Source organism: Lactuca saligna, chromosome 2 (assembly GCF_052625555.1).
Source record: "Lactuca saligna cultivar CGN05327 chromosome 2, ASM5262555v1, whole genome shotgun sequence".
Lineage (NCBI taxonomy): Eukaryota > Viridiplantae > Streptophyta > Magnoliopsida > Asterales > Asteraceae > Lactuca > Lactuca saligna.
Genome location: NC_136418.1, coordinates 56655683 through 56675654, shown reverse-complemented (window position 1 = coordinate 56675654; position 19972 = coordinate 56655683). Strand labels below are relative to the sequence as shown.

Sequence of the window (19972 nt, the reverse complement as noted above, 5' to 3'; positions counted from 1 at the left end):
ACTTGAGTCTTGTGTTTTGTGACTTCACTTTGTTGATTGACCTCAGCAGCCCAGGTATAATAGCTTTTGAACGTTCACAAATTGGACCATCAAACCACCCAATAAATCGACATTTGGATCCCTTCAAAATTTAAGAATCAAAAGAAGATCGTAACATCTAATGGGAGATTTATACTGAAATCCAAAAAAAAAAAACAAAATGCGTACCTCAGTAGGGCATCCCCAGAAGCGTCTACCTGGATTTTTATCAGTCCATGCTGTGCGAACTATGGCCATTTTACCACAAAAACAAAGCACCATTTTTGATTTTGATTTCTTGAAGAAATCGGTCGGAGAGTTGCAGAAGATCAAAATGAGAACGACGACAAAGAAGATGGATTGGGATTCGTTCTTATTACTCTCCTTTATTAATATAAAATAAAGGGCATAAATAGGGAATGACCAAAATACCCCTGATTTGACTAGTCAAACATAACTTAACAGAGAGAAACAAACGGAAGTTAACCCATTGGACCAAATATGCAAGAAAATGGAAACTTTGGACTTGTGGTGCTAGCCAAAACGTTTTTGGACCAAAGTGGCAATTTTGTGTAAACCACAGGGACCATTTGTGCAGTTTACTCTAAATATAATAAACACACAAGCTCATAGGTGTAGAGAAGTAACCAAAAAAAACTTACTGATAAATATTTAAAAATAATAATATGATGGTTAAAAGAGTTCCACACTTAGCAATGTGGGAAATCTAGCCTACTTTTCCAATCTTAAAAGTGTAGTGATGTAGGTAATTTGTCCACGTTTTTAAATTTGGAGTTTTAACTTTTTTATCATATATTAAAGTGTAAAGATTTAGAAATAACTTGTCAGGAAACATTTCTTCATCCAAGTTAATAATCTTATACACTTTTAAGTGTGAATACATCCAAAGAATTGTGTAGAGTTTATTTATTTCTTGTAGTGTGATATGTATATTTGTATATGTCCATACGTATACACACTCACACATATTTACATACACATATTTACATACACATAGACACATAGAAATAGAAATGGAAATTTCAATGACATCACATTCGGATGAGGATATCATAGCTACTTTCACCTTTCATCCTCCACAACTCTCTTAGCTTCCCCAACTTATATACATGAATGCATCTCAAATTGCTACAGTGTTTTTCAATTTCACCAACACAACTCATCTCAATGTTAAATAACATTTCAAAGCTTCCAAAATAACTAACATGAAGCTCTTCCAGACGACCCAACAAATACATGTGATTAACTGGAAACAAATTCACAAGATTATTATGTTTCTTCACTTCATCTTTCTAAAAATCTAGCAAAGATTATGCATTTTAACACACCCAATGTAATTGCTATCGATCAACGAATTTGCATTTTTAAGATTCTGCACACATGTTTTTGTCCTGTCTCTCGCATCTACCACAGCAGAAACATCATTTAACAATCGTAAGCCCTACAATCGTAGGGCCTACGATTTTTAAATGATGTTTCTACGGTGGGAGATGCTAGAGACAGGACAAAAACATGTGTACAGAATCATAAAAATGCAAATTTGTTGATCGATAGCAATTACATTGGGTGTGTTAAAATGCATAATTTTTGTTTGCTTATGTATGGAGATAGACTTATGTATGGATATAAGTCTCTTGTGAGTTCCTCGATTGGAATATGAAAGTCATCAAGAAACAAACCACAACGCAGAAAAATCCTTTTTTTCTCCTCATCTATTAAATAGGTATAGCTTATCTCAATGAGTTTAACTGCAACGGGCAGAAAACCATCTAATATCACTAAAACCTTTTTGTCCTTCAAACATCTTCCCAAACCTTATACGAAGACAATCAACACTTGCTGTTATACTCATTTCTATTAGAGGTTGACCCATGTATTATGCTAGAGCTTGTTGAATAGATAATATGTTAATCATTTGTCCAATGACCACCTTCACAATCCAATCAAACATTTTCTTATCTTCTGCAGCCTTTTTCAATTGTTCTATCATTGTGGTTGTCCCCATACCTCCAATTCCACATAGGGTTATCACTTGGCTCGTGTGATCTTGTTGAAGGAACTTGAGTGCATCCTTAAAACTTTTCTCTCTCGATTTCAAGTAATTTTGGGCATCACCATCCCACAATGTTGAAGTAGATGTGTTTTGAGAATTCACTTTTCTAAGAAGTTTTTGAGCATCACTCCAAATTATCTTACTATTTTCTTCAATAAGACTTCCCATCTCCTCTGTAATCTTTAATGCATTTCTTCCTGCTCGATACCTCATTTTCAAGTTAAAACATCCATTCCCTTTACTTGAAATGATTTGAGCATCTTCTTTAATCTTTTCCATATCTTTTAACCACCTTGTTACACGAGCACGAGCAGGTATATCCAGATTACTTATGTTGTTTGTTTCCACGTGATTTTTGACATCACCGCTTGTACAATCCGGTTGCTTCATTCTAGTATTCATGTCCCTAACATGTTTTGTGGAGGAATAGAGATAATCTAGCTGTTTTTTGACAGGAAACATTAATGATTCAACAATAGGACTAAGGATTGCAAATACAAACCCCATCTTTAGATTTTCAAGCTCCTAACATGTTTTGTGGAGGAAAAGAGATAACCTAGTTGTTTTTTGACAGGAACCACTAATGATTCAACAATAGGACTAAAGATTGCGGATACATACTCCATCTTTCAATATTCTAGCTTTTACATAGACCTGCAAACCATGTAACAGATATAAAATAGGGATGAAATTGTTAAAAGTTGTTACTTAGTATACAATATCCATGGATATTTTCAATATTAATTTGCAGAATTATCTTTTTTCAAATATCATGTATAATCCATAGATAATTAACATTACAGAAATTGCCTTCAGGATTTAAGACACATAACATGTTTAGTTGGTAAATTAATGTGTATGTAAATTCATAGTTAATATGATGTTTGTCTTCCCTTGTCAACTTCACTTTTGTTTTCTTTAAATCGACTGAAAGCGGGAATAGATTGTTAATTTTAGCTCTTCACCATCGTGTAAAATTTTGAGAATGATGAGGAAGAAATAGCGTGCCTCGAAATAGGGGATTTATTAGGGCTAGAACTGATATCTACATAGAAGCATCCATCCTAAGAAAACCTCTAAAACATTGTTCAATAATCAAAAGAAGGAAATTGAGGAGCCATAGTTATCCATTTAAACATTTACTTGAATTTATCCGTAGACCATTCACAAACAATCAACAACGAGTAGCAAAGAAAACATTTTTTTTCCAGATATATACTTTCGTCAAGGATCGATAGATCCACAACAAAAACAACTAAGACAGGTGATTCTTTAACAAAGAGAAAAACTTTCAACAAAAACGTACCTCGCTCTATGCGGTTGTGCTAATGCTTGCTGTTTTGTTAAGTATGTTTGTGAACAAGTAGTTCGAATTGTGATGAAGAAGCCCAGTATCTCACCAGTCCCATTGTTTGCTTTTATGAAGGATAATGTCAGTTTCCACCCTTGAAGATGTAATATTTTTCATTTACACCACATATTTCTCTAGTTTTCGCGCATCACTTCCCAAGAAGGAAAAGAGAGTCTTAAAGTTTCAAAATAATCGTATTTGTTGCAAATGATTATTAGTTGGTTTAATATTTCAAAAACATTATATTAATTTCATTTAACCAGGAAAAAAAACATGTGTTTTTTTGTTTATTGGCGAATCAAGAATGGTTCTTGTTTCGAGTTTGGTCGGATGCCAAGTTAAAATGACAATACGTCTGTTATCATTTTTTTTTTTTTTTTTTTTTTGTATAATTATCATATTATTATCAAGACAATATACACCCACCCACTGTACCCCATTATCCTTGTCGTCTCTTATGTATTAGCACTAATGTGCCTCCACAATATTTACGGGCTCTAATAAAAAATAATAGCGATTTTCGGCTGTGACAATTTGGGCTTCATATAAATTGATATTTAATGGGTTACCTCCACATTACGAAAATGACCCAATTTTACAAGACAGACATCAGCCGTTTAATGTTGGTGTACCGCAAAGTCCGCTCAAATGAGCTCTTAAATTACCCTAACAATGTGGGTTTCCCTACATCAATCTTTCATCTTATTGGGCCCATTCTAGCAAGATAAAAATCAATAGCTAATGATCACGTGTTGCAAGGCGGTCTAACAAAGTCAAAATCCAAAAGATACATTGTGGTCTAACTCGACGTTCTAAAAAAGAAAGAGAATGAGAGAGAGAGAAGGAAAACGAGTGGTGCTTAAATTCGTTCCACACGTAAAAAGAGGAATAAGGTAAAGGAAATTGGGCGTAATTGGGCTCCCACTAATTCACAAATGGGGTGTCACCATTTTGGATTTTTCTGCATGCGCTATCACAATCTTTATTTTGGGCTATCACTTAAGCAACAATAATAGGCTATTTTTGAAAATCATCAATTAGCCGCTCAAGGCCCGAATGATGCAATTCCACAAAACAAAATAAATTTTCAGAATATAAATTGTGGTCAGCCCGACGTTTCATCAAAAAGGGGGGGGGGGGGAGAGAGAGAGAGAGAGAGAGAGAGAGAGAGAGAGAGAGAAGAGTAGTATGCTGTTGCTGCTACTCGTGAAGCATTTCAAAATAACCCTCAGCAATCGTGCTGCTCGACTATCGGTAGTTGCATTGACCAACTTCAGGCAGTCTCGCTACTTAGCCCTCACCATTTATGTTGACTGGCCCCCGCTAGTCTCGTTGCCCAACTCTCAATAGTCGCGTTGCCTGGATCTCAACACTCGCGCAACCCGATCCTCAACAGCCATGCGAACCAGCTTAGTAGCCGCGAAGCCCAGTCGTCAGCAGTTACGTGGTCCGATTCCCAGCAGCCGCACTACCCAGCCTTTGTCGGTACTTGTGTCGCCTAGCTTTTTCCAACAGTTATGTCGCTCAGTTTCTAACAACTATACATCGATTGTTCCCATCCTCCACCTCCCTTAAGAAAATGGGTGGGAGAAGAGTAGTGCATTATTGCTACTTCTACTCGCAAAGCATATCAAGATTATCGCAATTTTAATCAGTTTATTATTTCAAGAAAGTATACTAACTATCAAATCTGATTGTGTTGTCTTTTCAGATAGTTGCTCTAGTGTCGCAACACTCAGAGCTCGCCGACGAAGCAAAGCTCGGCCTGTAAGACATGAGCAAGGGACTTGCAAACCTGTACAAACGAATGAGGCTCGAACACGCAAGAAACAAGCCAATATCATATATCCATTTATTCTTAATCCTCACCGTTTCTAAAAAGGGGGAAGTAGAGGGATTAGCACAACACTATGCAAAAGTGTTGTTTCTATTTCGAGTAAAGAGTTGAATTACATAACGAGCTGACGTTGTATACGATTATGCATCCTTGGGAAGAGATTGGTGTTATGAATGAAAGAGAAGCTTCATAGCCCAACAACAAACATCAACCACGTTGCACAACTATCAACAACCGTGTTGGCCGGCCCCGGGCAGTCTCGCAGCTCAGCTCTCAATAGACATGTTGCTTAACTCTCATCAGCTATGATGCCCAACTTTTTATAGTATTCATACGGCCCAACTCCCAACAGCAATGATGCTTAACTCTCTACAGCTAATGATGTGGCAGAACATCAAGTGTCGTTATACCTCAGCTACTCTTGATAACTCGGACCAGACACATAGATTGTCGGTCGCTACTCCCAAACCCGCAAAGGTCTAGTATCTTTGCCTCGAGTCGCATGGCTTCTCAGCTCGACTCTATTAAAGTGGAAAGCTATGCATGCAAGGTCCAGTATCCTTGCCTTGAGTCGTCTGGATTCTCAACCCGACTCTATTATAGCGGCAAGCTCCGCGTGCAAGGTCCAGTATCCTTGCCTTGAGTCGTCTGGCTTCTCAGCCCGACTCTATTATAGTGGCAAGCTCCGCATGCAAGGTTCAGTATCCTTACCTTGAGTCCTCTGGATTCTCAGCCCAACTTTATTATAGCGGCAAACTCCGATTGCAAGGTCCAGTATCCTTTCCTTGAGTCATCTGGCTTCTCAGCCCGACTCTATTATATCGGAAAGCTCCACATGCAAGGTCTAATATCCTTGCCTCGATTCGTGTGGCTCCTCAGCCCGACTCCATTATAGCGGTAAGCTCCACCTGCAAGGTTCAGCACCTTTGCCTTAAGTCACTTGGCTTCTCAGCCCGACTCTATTCTAGCTGCAAGTTCCGTGTGCAAAGTCCAGTACCTTTGCCTTGATTCGTCTGACTCCCCAACCCGACTCCACTACAACGGCATGCTTCGCCAACGAGGCTCAAAGGCTTGCAACCTTTGCCTATATGATTCCACGTGATGCTCTCTTGCGTGATGTATCTACGATTGTTGGCAGCTGAACCCGATCCATTCTACGCGATGCTCTCCCGTGTGATGTATCTGCGATCGTTGGCTGCTAAGCCCAAACTATTCTTCTAAGTCGCGCAACATAAGTCATGTATTTTCGCACATCGTAAGTCGTGCACCATAAGATTATGTCATGCTTAGCACCACATTTGGTGTCTCTTCCCTTATAATCAACATGGTTTTCCTATGCTCGGACGATCAATAAGGCGTCTCCTACATTACATCTTGCTATTGCAAGGTTACTCTTCAAAAAGAACGCTACCAACAGTAACATTGTCACTTGTAATCCATCAACAGCTATGGTGTCCAGCTCTCGGCAACAGTCTGGTTGTCTATTACCATGGAAACAACCTCGTTGCCTATTCTTATAGCAACCTTGCCATATGCACGATAGTCTGATAGGGCTACCTATGCTACCCACATCAGACTGGGGGGAATCCAGCTAGGTATAACTCGAGCAGGAAATACCTTCAGAATGGTTATTAGTGCTCATGCAGAACAGACTATGAAGATAATTATCGATGACATTCCCCCAAGATGATAAAAATGTTGTGACATCTGTGTCATACACTCTTTAGCAGCCCCGCACCGCATAACATTACCAGTAATAGTTACGCTGCATCCCACCGACCGGATCACACTCCTCTCAATGAAGGAGTGTCAAGTCAGCTCAGGCTACATAAGCAATGATTGGCTCACCGCACAACACCACGACTCATGTGGGCGAGGTTCGGTTGTTCTCTTTATTATTTAATGCATTAGTGCTTTGTCTAATCTGATCTGATCGAACTAGGGGACTTGACGACACACAGTTTATATGACTAAGTCCAGTCCAATGTCATTGGTCGTGTACCGATAACATCGGACTGGAGGGACTTGATGATATATGGTCCATTGGCATGGCCTATACAGCTCTAGTGTGCCAGTCTTGCCTGGCGCTCCATTACCAGCCTTGCTAGGGACTCCCTTGCTAGCCTCACTGGGGACTTTCCTGATGGCCCAACTTGGCGCTTCCTTGCTTGGCGCCCCCTTCCCAGCTTCTTGCTAGTTGGGGCTGAATTGGACTCCCCAAGGCCTAACCTAATTCCCCATGACCTGGTTGTCCACTATAAATAGAATAATGCCTCCTCCATGGAAAGGGACTTCAGCCAATGGCTCAACCGCCACCCATATCTCTCCCCTTGGCTCAGCCGTCACTCTACACTCCGGCCGGGTGGCTCAGCCACCACCCACCGCTGTCAACCAACATACACCACCACCAGCACCAAGATGGTCCTCTCCAGCTACGAGAACCAACTCAGATATACCAGCTGATCTAACTTGATCGTCGGAGCCTGCTCCCGAGGCACAGTCTTTGGGGTGGTTCTAACATATCTCTCTGATTATGACTAGCAGATCTCTCCGCCTTAGATGTCATCAAGATAAGAGAAGACCAGAAGAATCTCTAACGACACTCCCTCGCAAAATGGCCATGTCTGCGACAATTGTGGCACCCAGTCGCTGATCGACATACACCTTCATGCACTTTCCCGCACTTGCCACAAGTGTGGTCCCTCTGTCCTCCAGATCGCGAATTAGTGGATTTGAACCGCTTCGCTGTTGGTTGTGTCTGAAATGGGGGCTGCCACTTCTATCTGGTTTGGGTCTCAATCTCAATCTCTCTCCTCCGAGCGAAAGATTGTAGCTCAGAGAGATATCTATACCTCTAAGTCGATACAAACTCGTGGATCTCCGTCTTGAACATGATCTAGTAATACGACATCTGAACCTGCTCCGAAGCAGCATACTCGGGGCAGAAAAGAGCTCTATCAGTAAACATATTAGTGATATCCATCACCGACTCTGTCGTCTTCTTCAACGATAGATACTCCTAAGCTAACCTCTCCCTCTTAACCAATGGAACGTACTCGGTACAGAACATCTCTATAGGAGAATAAGCACTGGTCACCAGCTTCCACCAGTCCTTCGCCCCCAAATGAAGAAGGTTCAAGGAAAACTTAACCTTCTGGTCCTCTAGGCATGAGAAAGTGAAAAAACAACCCTCCACATCAGATATCCACCTCATAGAAACAATCGAGTCCTTGACCCTGTCAACCTCCGGGGGCTTCGTGTTGTTGAAGTCTTGATACTGAACCACCTTCTCCTCTAGACTCCCACAACAGCAATAGTTGCAATGGCTGTAACAATAACAACCTCAGTAATGGCGGAGTATCTCTCATAAAAAAGCTCAATCATTGCGGTCTTGACAAACCCAAACATCTTTGGGATGGACTCCCTAGCAGCCATGGTCACCTGAGTGGTGATCATCTCATGAATCTCATCATCAGTCAATCCTGGCCTCTCTAGGCCGTCCGCTCCAAATCCCAAACCTCTCATGATCGCCATACTGAAAACAAAATGAATACATCAGAAAAGCTACAATTCATACCACATCATCACGAAATCACTAAATCCTAGAGGTTCATGACTTCCTTAATATACGTATGGGTCTTGTGCTTCCGGACCACCCGACCGCCAAGACCAAAATACTAGGATACACATACATCCTATACTAGGATCTCATGCAAGAGTCCTAAAACTTAACCATACTTCAGATCCAACACTTATCTCAACAAAGGGACACTAGAGATCCATAAAGTTGACAACTTTATGGACCCACATCATTATATCAAGCCTAAGCATGAAAGATGGTACATAAAATCCTAGATATAAGCTTATTGACTCATAAAGCAATGAACTTGGAAACTCACAAGGGTATAAAAGGTGTGAAAATGGATGGTGGTAAAACTTGAATGTTGATTTGATGCACCAATCTCTATATCTCCTTCTTATTGTCTAGAAAACACCCAAATGGAGCTCAGAATCAACTATGGAGGATTAGGGTTTCAAGGGCAAATGTTAGGAGGTGATAGAGGCTAAGGGTCGGCTAACCCTAGCCCTTACTTCTTTTAAATAGGGGAAAGCTCCCTGAAATTAGGGTTTGGCTCACAACAAATTTTACGATGTGACCCATAAGTGGTCACGTCGTGACTCCTAAATTCATGCTCGATTTCGAGAGGCCATGTCATGTTGTGACACATAAGTGCTCACATCCTGACCTAGGTTTAAGCCCAAAATCTGGTTAATAAATTAATAAAATGATTACCTGAACTGGGTGTTACATAACTTATATATTTGTTTGACTAATAGGATATTTATTTAGAGCATGTAATATCTCAAATATAATATTCCATTTAGATCTTTGTATCTGCAATTGTTTTCTTTGTATCTACAATTATTAGAAATGGTATATGGGCTTAACTCATATACTTGTGGAACATTCATATTTTATTCTATCATCAAATTCAATTGAACATGAGTTAGTCAGTTAGAAGACAATAAAGAAATTCATATTTGTATCAAATGACATGTGGCGGCAAGCCGTTTGAGATGGCCCTACGTTTTGGATAAGAGAATGGATAACATATTTACATTTGGGAACCATTCCTTTTTCTACACCTCATGTATCTGTTTCCATCTCATTTGCACCGTACACCAACAATTCCATCCAATGGCATCCATAACAATGTCAACTACATTCCTTGGTGCCAAGAAGAAGTATGATCCTATATGTGTTACTATGCCAACTGCATGTATTTTCCTTAGCTTATTAAATTGTATCATTATAAATGTTATGTTTTCTCTCTATGTTGAATTCTATCTTGTAAAGATGCATTTTTTTTGTAAGAATTGTATTTGACTTTCTATATAAAAACAACCACCATAGTAATTTGAACAAGACAACGAAAATAGTAATCTTATTTTATTTGGATGACTTTTATTCATCATGCTTGTTGGAAATTCGTGTATTGGGGATAACAACTATATTCATGCATAAATGAAAATTTCTCAAAGAACGAATTTTCGATTTACAGTCTATGGATTCAAACCTTGAAGGAAAACAAGTTGTGTGTCACTATCCATTCACGAGTGCATACAAAACCAAGTCCAAGCTTCTTGAAGCATCTATATTGTGTACTTACAATGGTAGTTTTTAAACAGACATGCGTTTGTATTTTTCTTCAAAAGAACTATAAGAAGGTAAATATTCACCTTTACGATCACTTACATGTACGAAGACATACCTAAATAGGATGATGTGTCACGTGTGCTCCAATCTCTAGTTGCAAACTTTCCTCATTGAATTCAACTTCTAACACCACACTAGAAGGGTATTTGAAAACTCGCCGTTAGAGATGTATTTAAGGGAGCCTTAATCTCAACCCTGCTCTAGCTAAACCGTTTATCAAGTGGTTTGATAAATTTTTTTGAGTCCGGATAACTTTGTGGATATCACTATATTCATGATCTACTCACAAAATGGACGAAAATGTATCAAGTAAATATGATTTTGTTGTCATGGTTGTGGACCGATGAAAAGAATCGAGTCATCAAAGATACCAAAGCTCTCTTAGAATGGAAGATCAAGAAGTTGTGTTACAAGAAAATTGAATTGCTTTTGGTGATATGGTAGCATAGCGTTGGGTCATATCTGAATAACATACTTGAAGTTCATCAGATTGAGTCAACTAGGTAAGTCAACTGAAACCCTTGTAGCTTTCGGTTTATGTTGCATTTAATGTTATAATGTGATTATCAACCTCATGTCACCCTTGGGATCAATTGTCGATATGGAGTAGCATTTGTAAGTTTGGTATAACTAGGTTAGTCGAAATATTGATCGAAAGCTAAATTTTGAATTTCAAGTTCTTGAAACCATTTTAAAGAGTTTTAAGAATCAGATGAGCAATATGAGAATTTGTGAAGTACAAAAACAATCCATGCTACATAATAACTGAAAACTTATTGATATAAAACATCAGGAGATGACAATATCAAACTACTCAAGACTACATCAAAATTCAAAACTGAAACACATACATAAACAGAACCAATCAAAAGATCAAATGCTACTCTGAAATAAACAAAACAAAAAACTAAGTCTCAAACAAACCTTGATTTAGAAATGGAATCAACACCTAAATTGAAACGCATTAGAGCATCATATATAATACAAAGTGGCAAAATATACACTTATTCCTCCCTCCAATTTCAGTAGGCGATGGTGAGATGTTACTTATTGGCTTTTGCCATTTTGCTATGAAGCAGCAAAATTACGGATGACTTTGTAACATCCATAAATTTTACTCCAAATTAAAACTTTTTCAATCATAAATAAAACCCAATGGTATTGTTTACAGAAAATGTTTTCAAATCATTATTCAATCAGAGTGTCCTAAAAGCCAGATCATAAGGATGAGGAGCGGTACGGTCATGCCTTCACCTTGCCATGATCTCCTGAAGTACCTGAAACAATAACTGAAAACTGTAAGCCCGAGGGCTTAGTGAACTACCCCCTAAAATACCAATATCGCACTGATAATGCCATATAAGCAATAATCAATCAATCAACATGCATACTGGGTTATCGGTCTGATTGGCCCGCCCTACAGGGCCTACAGTCTAACTGAATCTATACCGAGCGTTCAGCATGACTGGACCGCCACGTGGGCCTACAGTCTCCCCGGACCGCTCATAGGGTATGTTGGCCTTCAGCACAAAGCAGGACAACCTCAACCTAACCAACAAGCAAATAATCAAGTTCGCATAACTAACATATACTGGCATATACAGACATCAAATATATCTATCTTACGGATCATCAATCATAGCAATCTTTCATAACTAGAGCACATGCCCAGCAGGCCACTAACATACCAATCCATAAGGATCATAAAAACATAACACACTGTCTATCTTGATTCCGATCTATCAGATCATAATCACATATATCATATCATAACCATAACAACTAAAGGGTCGACCTTGGTGCCTTAGACCCTTTTGAACTTCTGCCAGAAACGTGAAGTAAACCTGACATCCCGATCGGAGACAATGGAGACTGGGTCCCCATGATGAGAGACAATCTCACGGACGTACACGTCGGCTAAGTTCTCAGCCGACAAACTCTCCCGTATGGCCAAGATATGGGCACTCTTGGTCAATCGATCCACAATGACCCATATAGCATCGAACCCCTTCGTCGTCCTCGACAACTTCATCATGAAGTCCATCGTGATCTGCTCCCATTTCCATATGGGAATCTCCAGAGGCTGCAGCTTACCATGCGGCCTCTGATGCTTGGCCTTAACCATCCTACAGGTCAAGCACCTCTCCACATACCAAGCGATTTCTTGCTTCATACCAGGACACCAATAACTCAAACTCAAATCGCGGTACATCTTGGTGGCCCCTAGGTGAATGGAAAAGTAAGACTTATGAGCCTTTTCCATCACTGTCTAGTGGACCCCTCCGGACATTGGAACCCAAATATGACTGTATCGAGTTAATAATCTGCGGCTATCCTGAACAAACCGGGCGCTCTCGCCCCTAATCCTCTCTAACTTCCAGTTTTCCGATCCCATACCCTCAACCTGAGCATCCTTAATCAAGCTCACAAGCGAGGAATCCACCGCTATCCTCATACACCTTGTTGGGGTAGAAGACCCAACTGACTTGCGGCTCAAAGCATCCGTAACCACATTCACTTTACCAGGATGGTAAAGGATCTCACAATCATAGTCCTTGACCACATCCAGCCACCTGCGCTGCCTCATGTTCAGGTTCGGCTGATCCATGATGTGTCTCAAACTCTTGTGATCCGTATATATAGTGCAACGGACTCCATACAGATAATGCCTCCAAATATTGAGAGCGAAAACCACCGCTCCCAGCTCAAGTTCGTGCGTAGGATATCTCGTCTCATGCGGCTTCAGCTGCCGCGATGCATAAGCTATCACTTGTCCCCTCTGCATGAGGACTGCCCCCCAAGCCCGAGATGGATGCATCACAAAATACTACAAAATCCTCGACTCCCTTGGGGGGTGTCAACACCCGCGCCTTGCATAAACACCGTCAGAGGGTCTCAAATGCCCTCTGCTGCTCAGGGCCCCACCAGAAATCCACCCCCTTCCTCGTTAAATGAGTGAGGGGTACTGCAATCTTGGAGAAATCTTGAATGAATCTCTGGTAGTACCCTGCTAAACCCAAGAAACTCCTGATTTTTGAGGGAGATTTCAGAATCTCCCAATGCATAACCGCCTCCACCTTGTCCGGATCGACCAAAATCCCCTCCTGGTTAATGAGATGTCCGAGGAACTGGACCTCTCGTAACCAAAACTCACACTTCGAGAACCTAGCATACAACCGTTCTCACCGTAGAACCTTCAGCAGCTCCCTGAGATGCTCCTCGTCCTGCTCTCGGGTCTTGGAATACACCAAGATATCATCTATGAACACAATGACCGAGCGATCGAGCATCGGTCTGCAGACTCAGTTCATCAAATCCATGAACATAGCCGGCGCGTTGGTGAGCTCAAACGGCATCACCATGAACTTGTAATGACCATAACGAGTCCGGAACGCGGTCTTATCCACATCTTCCTCCCTCACCCTGACCTGGTGATATCCGGATCTCAAATCGATCTTGGAGAAACAAGATGCACCCTACAGCTGATCGAAAATATCATCTATCCTTGGGAGTGGAAAACAGCTCTTCAGCGTTAACTTGTTCAACTCCCTATAGTCTGTGCGAACCGTCCTTCTTCCTGACGAAAAGGATCGGTGCTCCTTAGGGTGAACTACTCGGAAGAATAAACTTCATGCCCAACAGATCCTGCAGCTGAGATAACAGCTCCTGCATCTCAGGTGGTGCTAGACGGTACGACACCTTGGCGATAAGGGCCACACCCGACACTAGATTAATCCTGAACTCAACCTGCCTCTCCGGAGGCACTCCGGGTAACTCCTCCGGAAACACGTCAACAAACTCCCTAACCATCGGGACCTCTGAGACTGAGGGTTGCCCTTTATCCCGCGTATCCACCACATATGCTAAATAACCGGCACACCCGTGCTGAATATACTGCCGAGCCCTGGCTGCCGAACAAAACCCTGATCCGATCCTTGTGCCCTCGCCATATACCACCAGTTCTCCCCCACTTGGGGTTCAAACCACCACTTGCTGTTCCTCACAGTCGATCATGGCACCAAATCGACTGAGCCAATCTATCCCTACTATCACGCATACTTCCCTCATGGGAATAGGAATCAAGTCTATCGGGAAGGATACCCCGAAAATCTCCAACTCGCATCCTCGGTAGACTGAAGAAGCAGAAACCCCGTGCTTGTTAGGGATCAACACTCGCAACAGACACTCAAGCTCATCCACCGACACACTGAACCCTCTACTGAAAGCCTGAGATACAAACGAACGACTCGCCCCCTGAGTCGAATAATACCAAAGCAGGCAAAGAATTTACTAAAAACGTACCGGCAACCATATCCGGTGCTGCCTTGGCCTCCTCGGCCGTAAGCTAGAAGGTGCGCCCCTGAGCCTTCGGAGGCTCCACCTTAACTGGCCTCCCATCCCCAATCCTCAAAATAGTCGGTGTGGAACCCTGCGTTGGCTTGGCGGCAAGCTGCGGACAGTTGGTCTTCACGTGACCAACCTGATGACAATGGAAACAAATCCTCATATCTGCTGGAGGGGCGGACTGGCAACAGTCCTTGGCATAGTGCCCCTCCTTGCCATATTTGTGGCAACCACCTCCCGCTCGACAAACCCCAGAATGACCCTGACCACACTTTCCACAAGCGCGGCTCTGCTGACCCCCGGTCCGATTATCAGCGGTCTTAGACCGCTTAGGTGCCAGCTGAGACTGTGCTGGAACCTGACGTTGCTCCCTCAACTGCAGCTCAATCTCTAACTCACACCGCCTCGCGGATTCCTGAAGATCCACGAGGGTATCACAACGCTGTGTAGCCACAAACTGTCGAATATCCGTCTTGAGCATACTCAGATAACGAGTCATCTGAGACTGCTCTGAAGCAAACTCCGGGAAGAACATTGCCCTCTCCGTGAACATACGAGTAATCTCCATCACAGACTCCCCATCCTGTCTTAAAGTCAAAAACTCCTGAGCCAGCCGCTCCCGCTCAACACGTGGAACGTAGCAGGTGCAGAACATATCCCGGAACTGCTCCCAAGTAACAGTAGCTCGCTGGTCATCAGTGTACAACCTTGTCGTTAATCTCCACCAATCCTTTGCCCCAAGCCTCAGCAGGTTCAGGGCACACCTGACCTTATGGTCAGTAGGACATGAACACGTAAAGAAACAACCCTCCAGGTCAGACAACCACCTCATAGCCCTGATCGCATCCTGTGTACCATCAATTTTCGGGGGCTTCGTGTTATCGAAGTCCCGATACTGGAAAGCCCGACCGGCTCCTCCTCCAATCCCTGCCGCGGTTACAGCTGGTGTGGCTGCAGTGGCTGCTGTCTCTGCTAGAGTTGTATATCACTCATCAAAATATTCGACCATCGCGGTCTTAATCGACCCAAACATCTCCGACAACTGTGCTCGGAAGGCCGCAGCGACCTCATCATGCAGAATCTCCCGGATCTTGGCATCCAACTCCTCTGTCCCTATCTGAACCACGGGCTCATGTGCTACCGGCACCTCCGACCCTCTGTCTCCTACTCCTGACCCTGATCCGGATCCCAATCCTGATCTGGACCCAGTAGCAAAACGTCTCGTTACCACCATACTGAAAGATACACTTAAGACATCAGATAAACAACATAATATCTAGAGACCGAAACCCACAAATCCTAGGGGTTGTGACTTCCTTGTTACGCGTGTGGGTCCTGTGCTTTTAGTGGTATGGGCCCATACTACCTTCCACACCTACCCATATTTGTCTCAAGTATCACCACAACACCCTAACACTATCATCGACATAATATGCACTCAACCCTCGCTCCTAGGGGAGCATTGCCTATCTCGCAACTGACCTCACTGATCCTACAACTCACACATCCATGAAACTTCCATCAACCCATGTAGTGCTAGTGCATGCTAGTCGCACATAACACTGGACCCAATAGACTTTCGAATATCCAATCCTATCCGAAGACTGAATCCAAAATTCTCAGGCTATACGATCTTGATTATGCACAACCGTGATTCCTACATTAACAACTACAGTAATGATGTCAACTCCATATACAAGAAACCCTAGGCCAGTAGGCATCATATAATCAGGCAAGTCTATCATGTGATTCCTGAAGATCCCTAGCCTAGCACTAGCATGCTCTTCTAACATATCATAATATCAAATAACTATATGGTAATTTGGGGTTTACTTACGGCTCCGACTAATCATACCCTCTGCATCCTCCATCCTTTATTTTGAAAAATATTTTTAAAAAACAATTATTTTCTGACCATTCCCTTGATTTGAGACTGGATTCACATGAGTGTTCCTCCAATTCACTCAAACCGAGGCTCTGATACCAACTTGTAACATCCATAAATTTTACGCCAAATTAAAACTTTTTCAATCATAAATAAAACCCAATGGTATTGTTTACAGAAAATGTTTTCAAATCATTATTCAATCAGAGTGTCCCAAAAGCCTGATCATAAGGATGAGGAGCGGTACGGTCACGCCTTCGCTTGCCATGATCTCCTGAAGTACCTGAAACAATAACTGAAAACTGTAAGTCCGAGGGCTTAGTGAACTACCCCCAAAATACCAATATCGCACTGATAATGCCATATCAGCAATAATCAATCAATCAACATGCATACTGGGCCATCGGCCTGACTGGACCGCCCTACAGGGCCTACAGTCTAACTGAATCTATACCGAGCGTTCAGCATGACTGGACCGCCACGTGGGCCTACAGTCTCCCCGGACCGCTCATAGGGTATGTTGGCCTTCAGCACAAAGCAGGACAACCTCAACCTAACCAACAAGCAAATAATCAAGTTCGCATAACTAACATATACTGGCATATACAGACATCAAATATATCTATCTTACGGATCATCAATCATAGCAATCTTTCATAACTAGAGCACATGCCCAGCAGGCCACTAACATACCAATCCATAAGGATCATAAAAACATAACACACTGTCTATCTTGATTCCGATCTATCAGATCATAATCACATATATCATATCATAACCATAACAACTAAAGGGTCGGCCTTGGTGCCTTAGACCCTTTTGATATAGTGAGGATAACTCACCTTGTAGATGTCGACTCGGTTGATGAACTCCAACTCTCGGATCACTACCAAAAACTCCACCACCTCCAAATGATGCTAACTGAGGTAGATTTCTTATTCCCACACCTTCCTTGCTCCTAGTCTCTTGCCCTCCAAGCTCTTCCTTTCCAAAAACCTTCTTTCTGAGAATCGGGGCGTTACAGACTTCTATTGCCAATTGATGAGCACTCTTGTTCTCAATTCTTGCAAGTGCATCCACAGCTTCAAATGTTTCCTTATCAATGAAAAGCTTTAAGTAGTATCATGATGATGATTTTGGTATACCTTCCCATTTGTCCACTATTTCTTGAAGTTTCTCAAATCCCTAAATTGTTATTCAATAATAAAAGCTAAATTATTTTTTTAATTTTAGTTTTATTCAAATATTTATTTATTTATCATAAATTTATATAACTGAACTTATTGTTTTTACTTATTTCAATATATAACAAGGGTATTTTGGTCTTTTAATAGGAAAAGAGATATGAATCTTACGACACAATTTGTGAAGTCGCTAAATGATTCTTTAGATTTCCTCTTGGATTTCCAGCTATGGAATAAGGGTTCAAAGACTTTCTCAAGGTCCTGGATCTTAACCTTGTTCATGAAAGTTCTGGCTAATGCAGTTTGACATGGTGTTCCCCCAAGCCATAGCAAAAAAAAAAAAAAAAACTGATGTCATTTTCTTTTAAATATCTAATAGTTTATCACAAAAGAAATAATCAAAACTCCAAGAAACTAGTATAAAAACTAAAACACTAAGGTTGTGTTTGACACGCCATAGCTAGCTGATAAGCTACCTTATTTTTAGAGTTTTTTTAAGTTGTCATGTTTGGCAAGCCAAAAAAGTAGCTTATAAGCTAGCTTTTTAAAATTTTCCAAATACACCCTATAATTAATTATAGAAACACATCCTTTTAAATATCCTTTTATGTCATTTTATATCTTTCAACTAGCTTTTCAGCTAGTTTTACCAAACACCATTTTTACCGGTTAGTTTTTCAGTTAACTGCTAGCTTTTCAGCTAGTATACCAAACATAGCATAATATTGCATTTTTACACAAGGCAAGACTAATCAAACATTTTAGGGTTATTTTCCATGATGAGGACATAAAGGGCACTTACGTCTTTTGCACACATGATCAAAAGTGAACCCCTGTCCACACCTCCACACCTGACAAAAAATTGCTACTTTTTTTATCATTGACGTCAGACTTTGTCTTGGGTAGGACAAAAACTTGTAGCTTTTGTCTCATTGGCATCAGTCGCACCTCTCAGTTATGTTAGATGTAGTACAACCTGTTTTGTTTTGTTTTGTTTTGTTTTGTATTGTGTAACAAAAAAAAAGTGAAAAGTTCCGGATAGCTATTAGGACCATCACCAACTAATCCAAGTTCAGCCATGTAGGGTCGAGCACAACCATTAGGGCAACCAGTAACTCTTACTACTATTGATTCATTATATGGAAGACCAACCTGACATCACAATTTCATACTCACTTCTTGATAAAAATCACATGAAAATTTAAACAAAGTTTGTATTATCTTTTTGTTCCGTTGTTATAAAATTTTGTATTTATTGATGACATGGCATGTCAACAAAAAGTACAATTTTGAGAGTTGTACGAGAAGTTTGAGATATTTAGGTGGAGATAAATAATAATGAAAGTTGATTTCTATTTAGAGAAATAATGAAACTAATTCAATAAATACCTTCTCAAATACAGCTCGAACCCGTTTAAGAAGGTCAGGAATTCCTCGTTCAGCTTCAGTGATTGCAAGAGGACAAAGAGGATGAGCAGGGCATGCCATTGCAGTTATGTTAAGGGGATCCACATAAGTAGGAGGCTGCAAAAAACAATTAAGTCTTCTTATTTACATTTCTTTGTATTTTTCAATCTTTTTTTTTTCTTATTACAAGGTTGGTCCATGTGTTTATGTGTTCATCCATTTTTTTTTGTTTAGATCCATAAACGTATTTAAATTTTAGTCCCTGTTTTATGGTTTATTACTCACACCGTTAATTTATGTTTCTCGAGCCTTATTAAATGACTAATTTGCCTTTTTATATTTTGTATTATTAATCATCTTTATAACTATCCGTAGGTCCCGCCACCTTCCACCTCTTTCCCATTTCCCAATCTTCCTCACGTCCCCTATCAGTTTTTGCTATTAGCAGTCCTTACTAAACCCTTTTTGCATGATAGAAATTTTATATTTTGCACTGTTAATAAAACCAACACCCTGCAAAGTAGAAAAACACAATGCATACAACATGGTGTCTCAATCGAAAACCAGAAAATTTGTTTCCAAAAGATATACTTTTTGAGATGAGTGAAATCTGAAACTTAAGTGAAAAAGTTGTAGGACAAGTGGGGGTCAATG

General features: G+C 41.0%; 1 protein-coding gene and 1 long non-coding RNA gene across 2 annotated transcripts; both read right to left on the bottom strand.

Annotated features, from left to right (window-relative positions):
• Positions 1-930: 930 nt before the first annotated feature.
• Positions 931-3488, bottom strand: LOC145030993 (uncharacterized). Its single transcript, XM_078979423.1, has 2 exons — positions 3399-3488; positions 931-2746 (listed from the first exon to the last, which is right to left on the bottom strand). Exon 2 carries the CDS (start codon positions 2597-2599, stop codon positions 1916-1918), a length of 684 nt encoding a protein of 227 aa, XP_078835549.1. The 5' UTR covers positions 2600-2746; positions 3399-3488; the 3' UTR covers positions 931-1915.
• A 13358-nt stretch (positions 3489-16846) lies between these two features.
• Positions 16847-18247, bottom strand: LOC145030992 (uncharacterized). The gene is made up of 3 exons (XR_013676819.1): positions 18083-18247; positions 17570-17912; positions 16847-17010 (listed from the first exon to the last, which is right to left on the bottom strand). It is a non-coding gene; the product is annotated as an uncharacterized LOC145030992 (long non-coding RNA).
• Positions 18248-19972: the final 1725 nt, after the last annotated feature.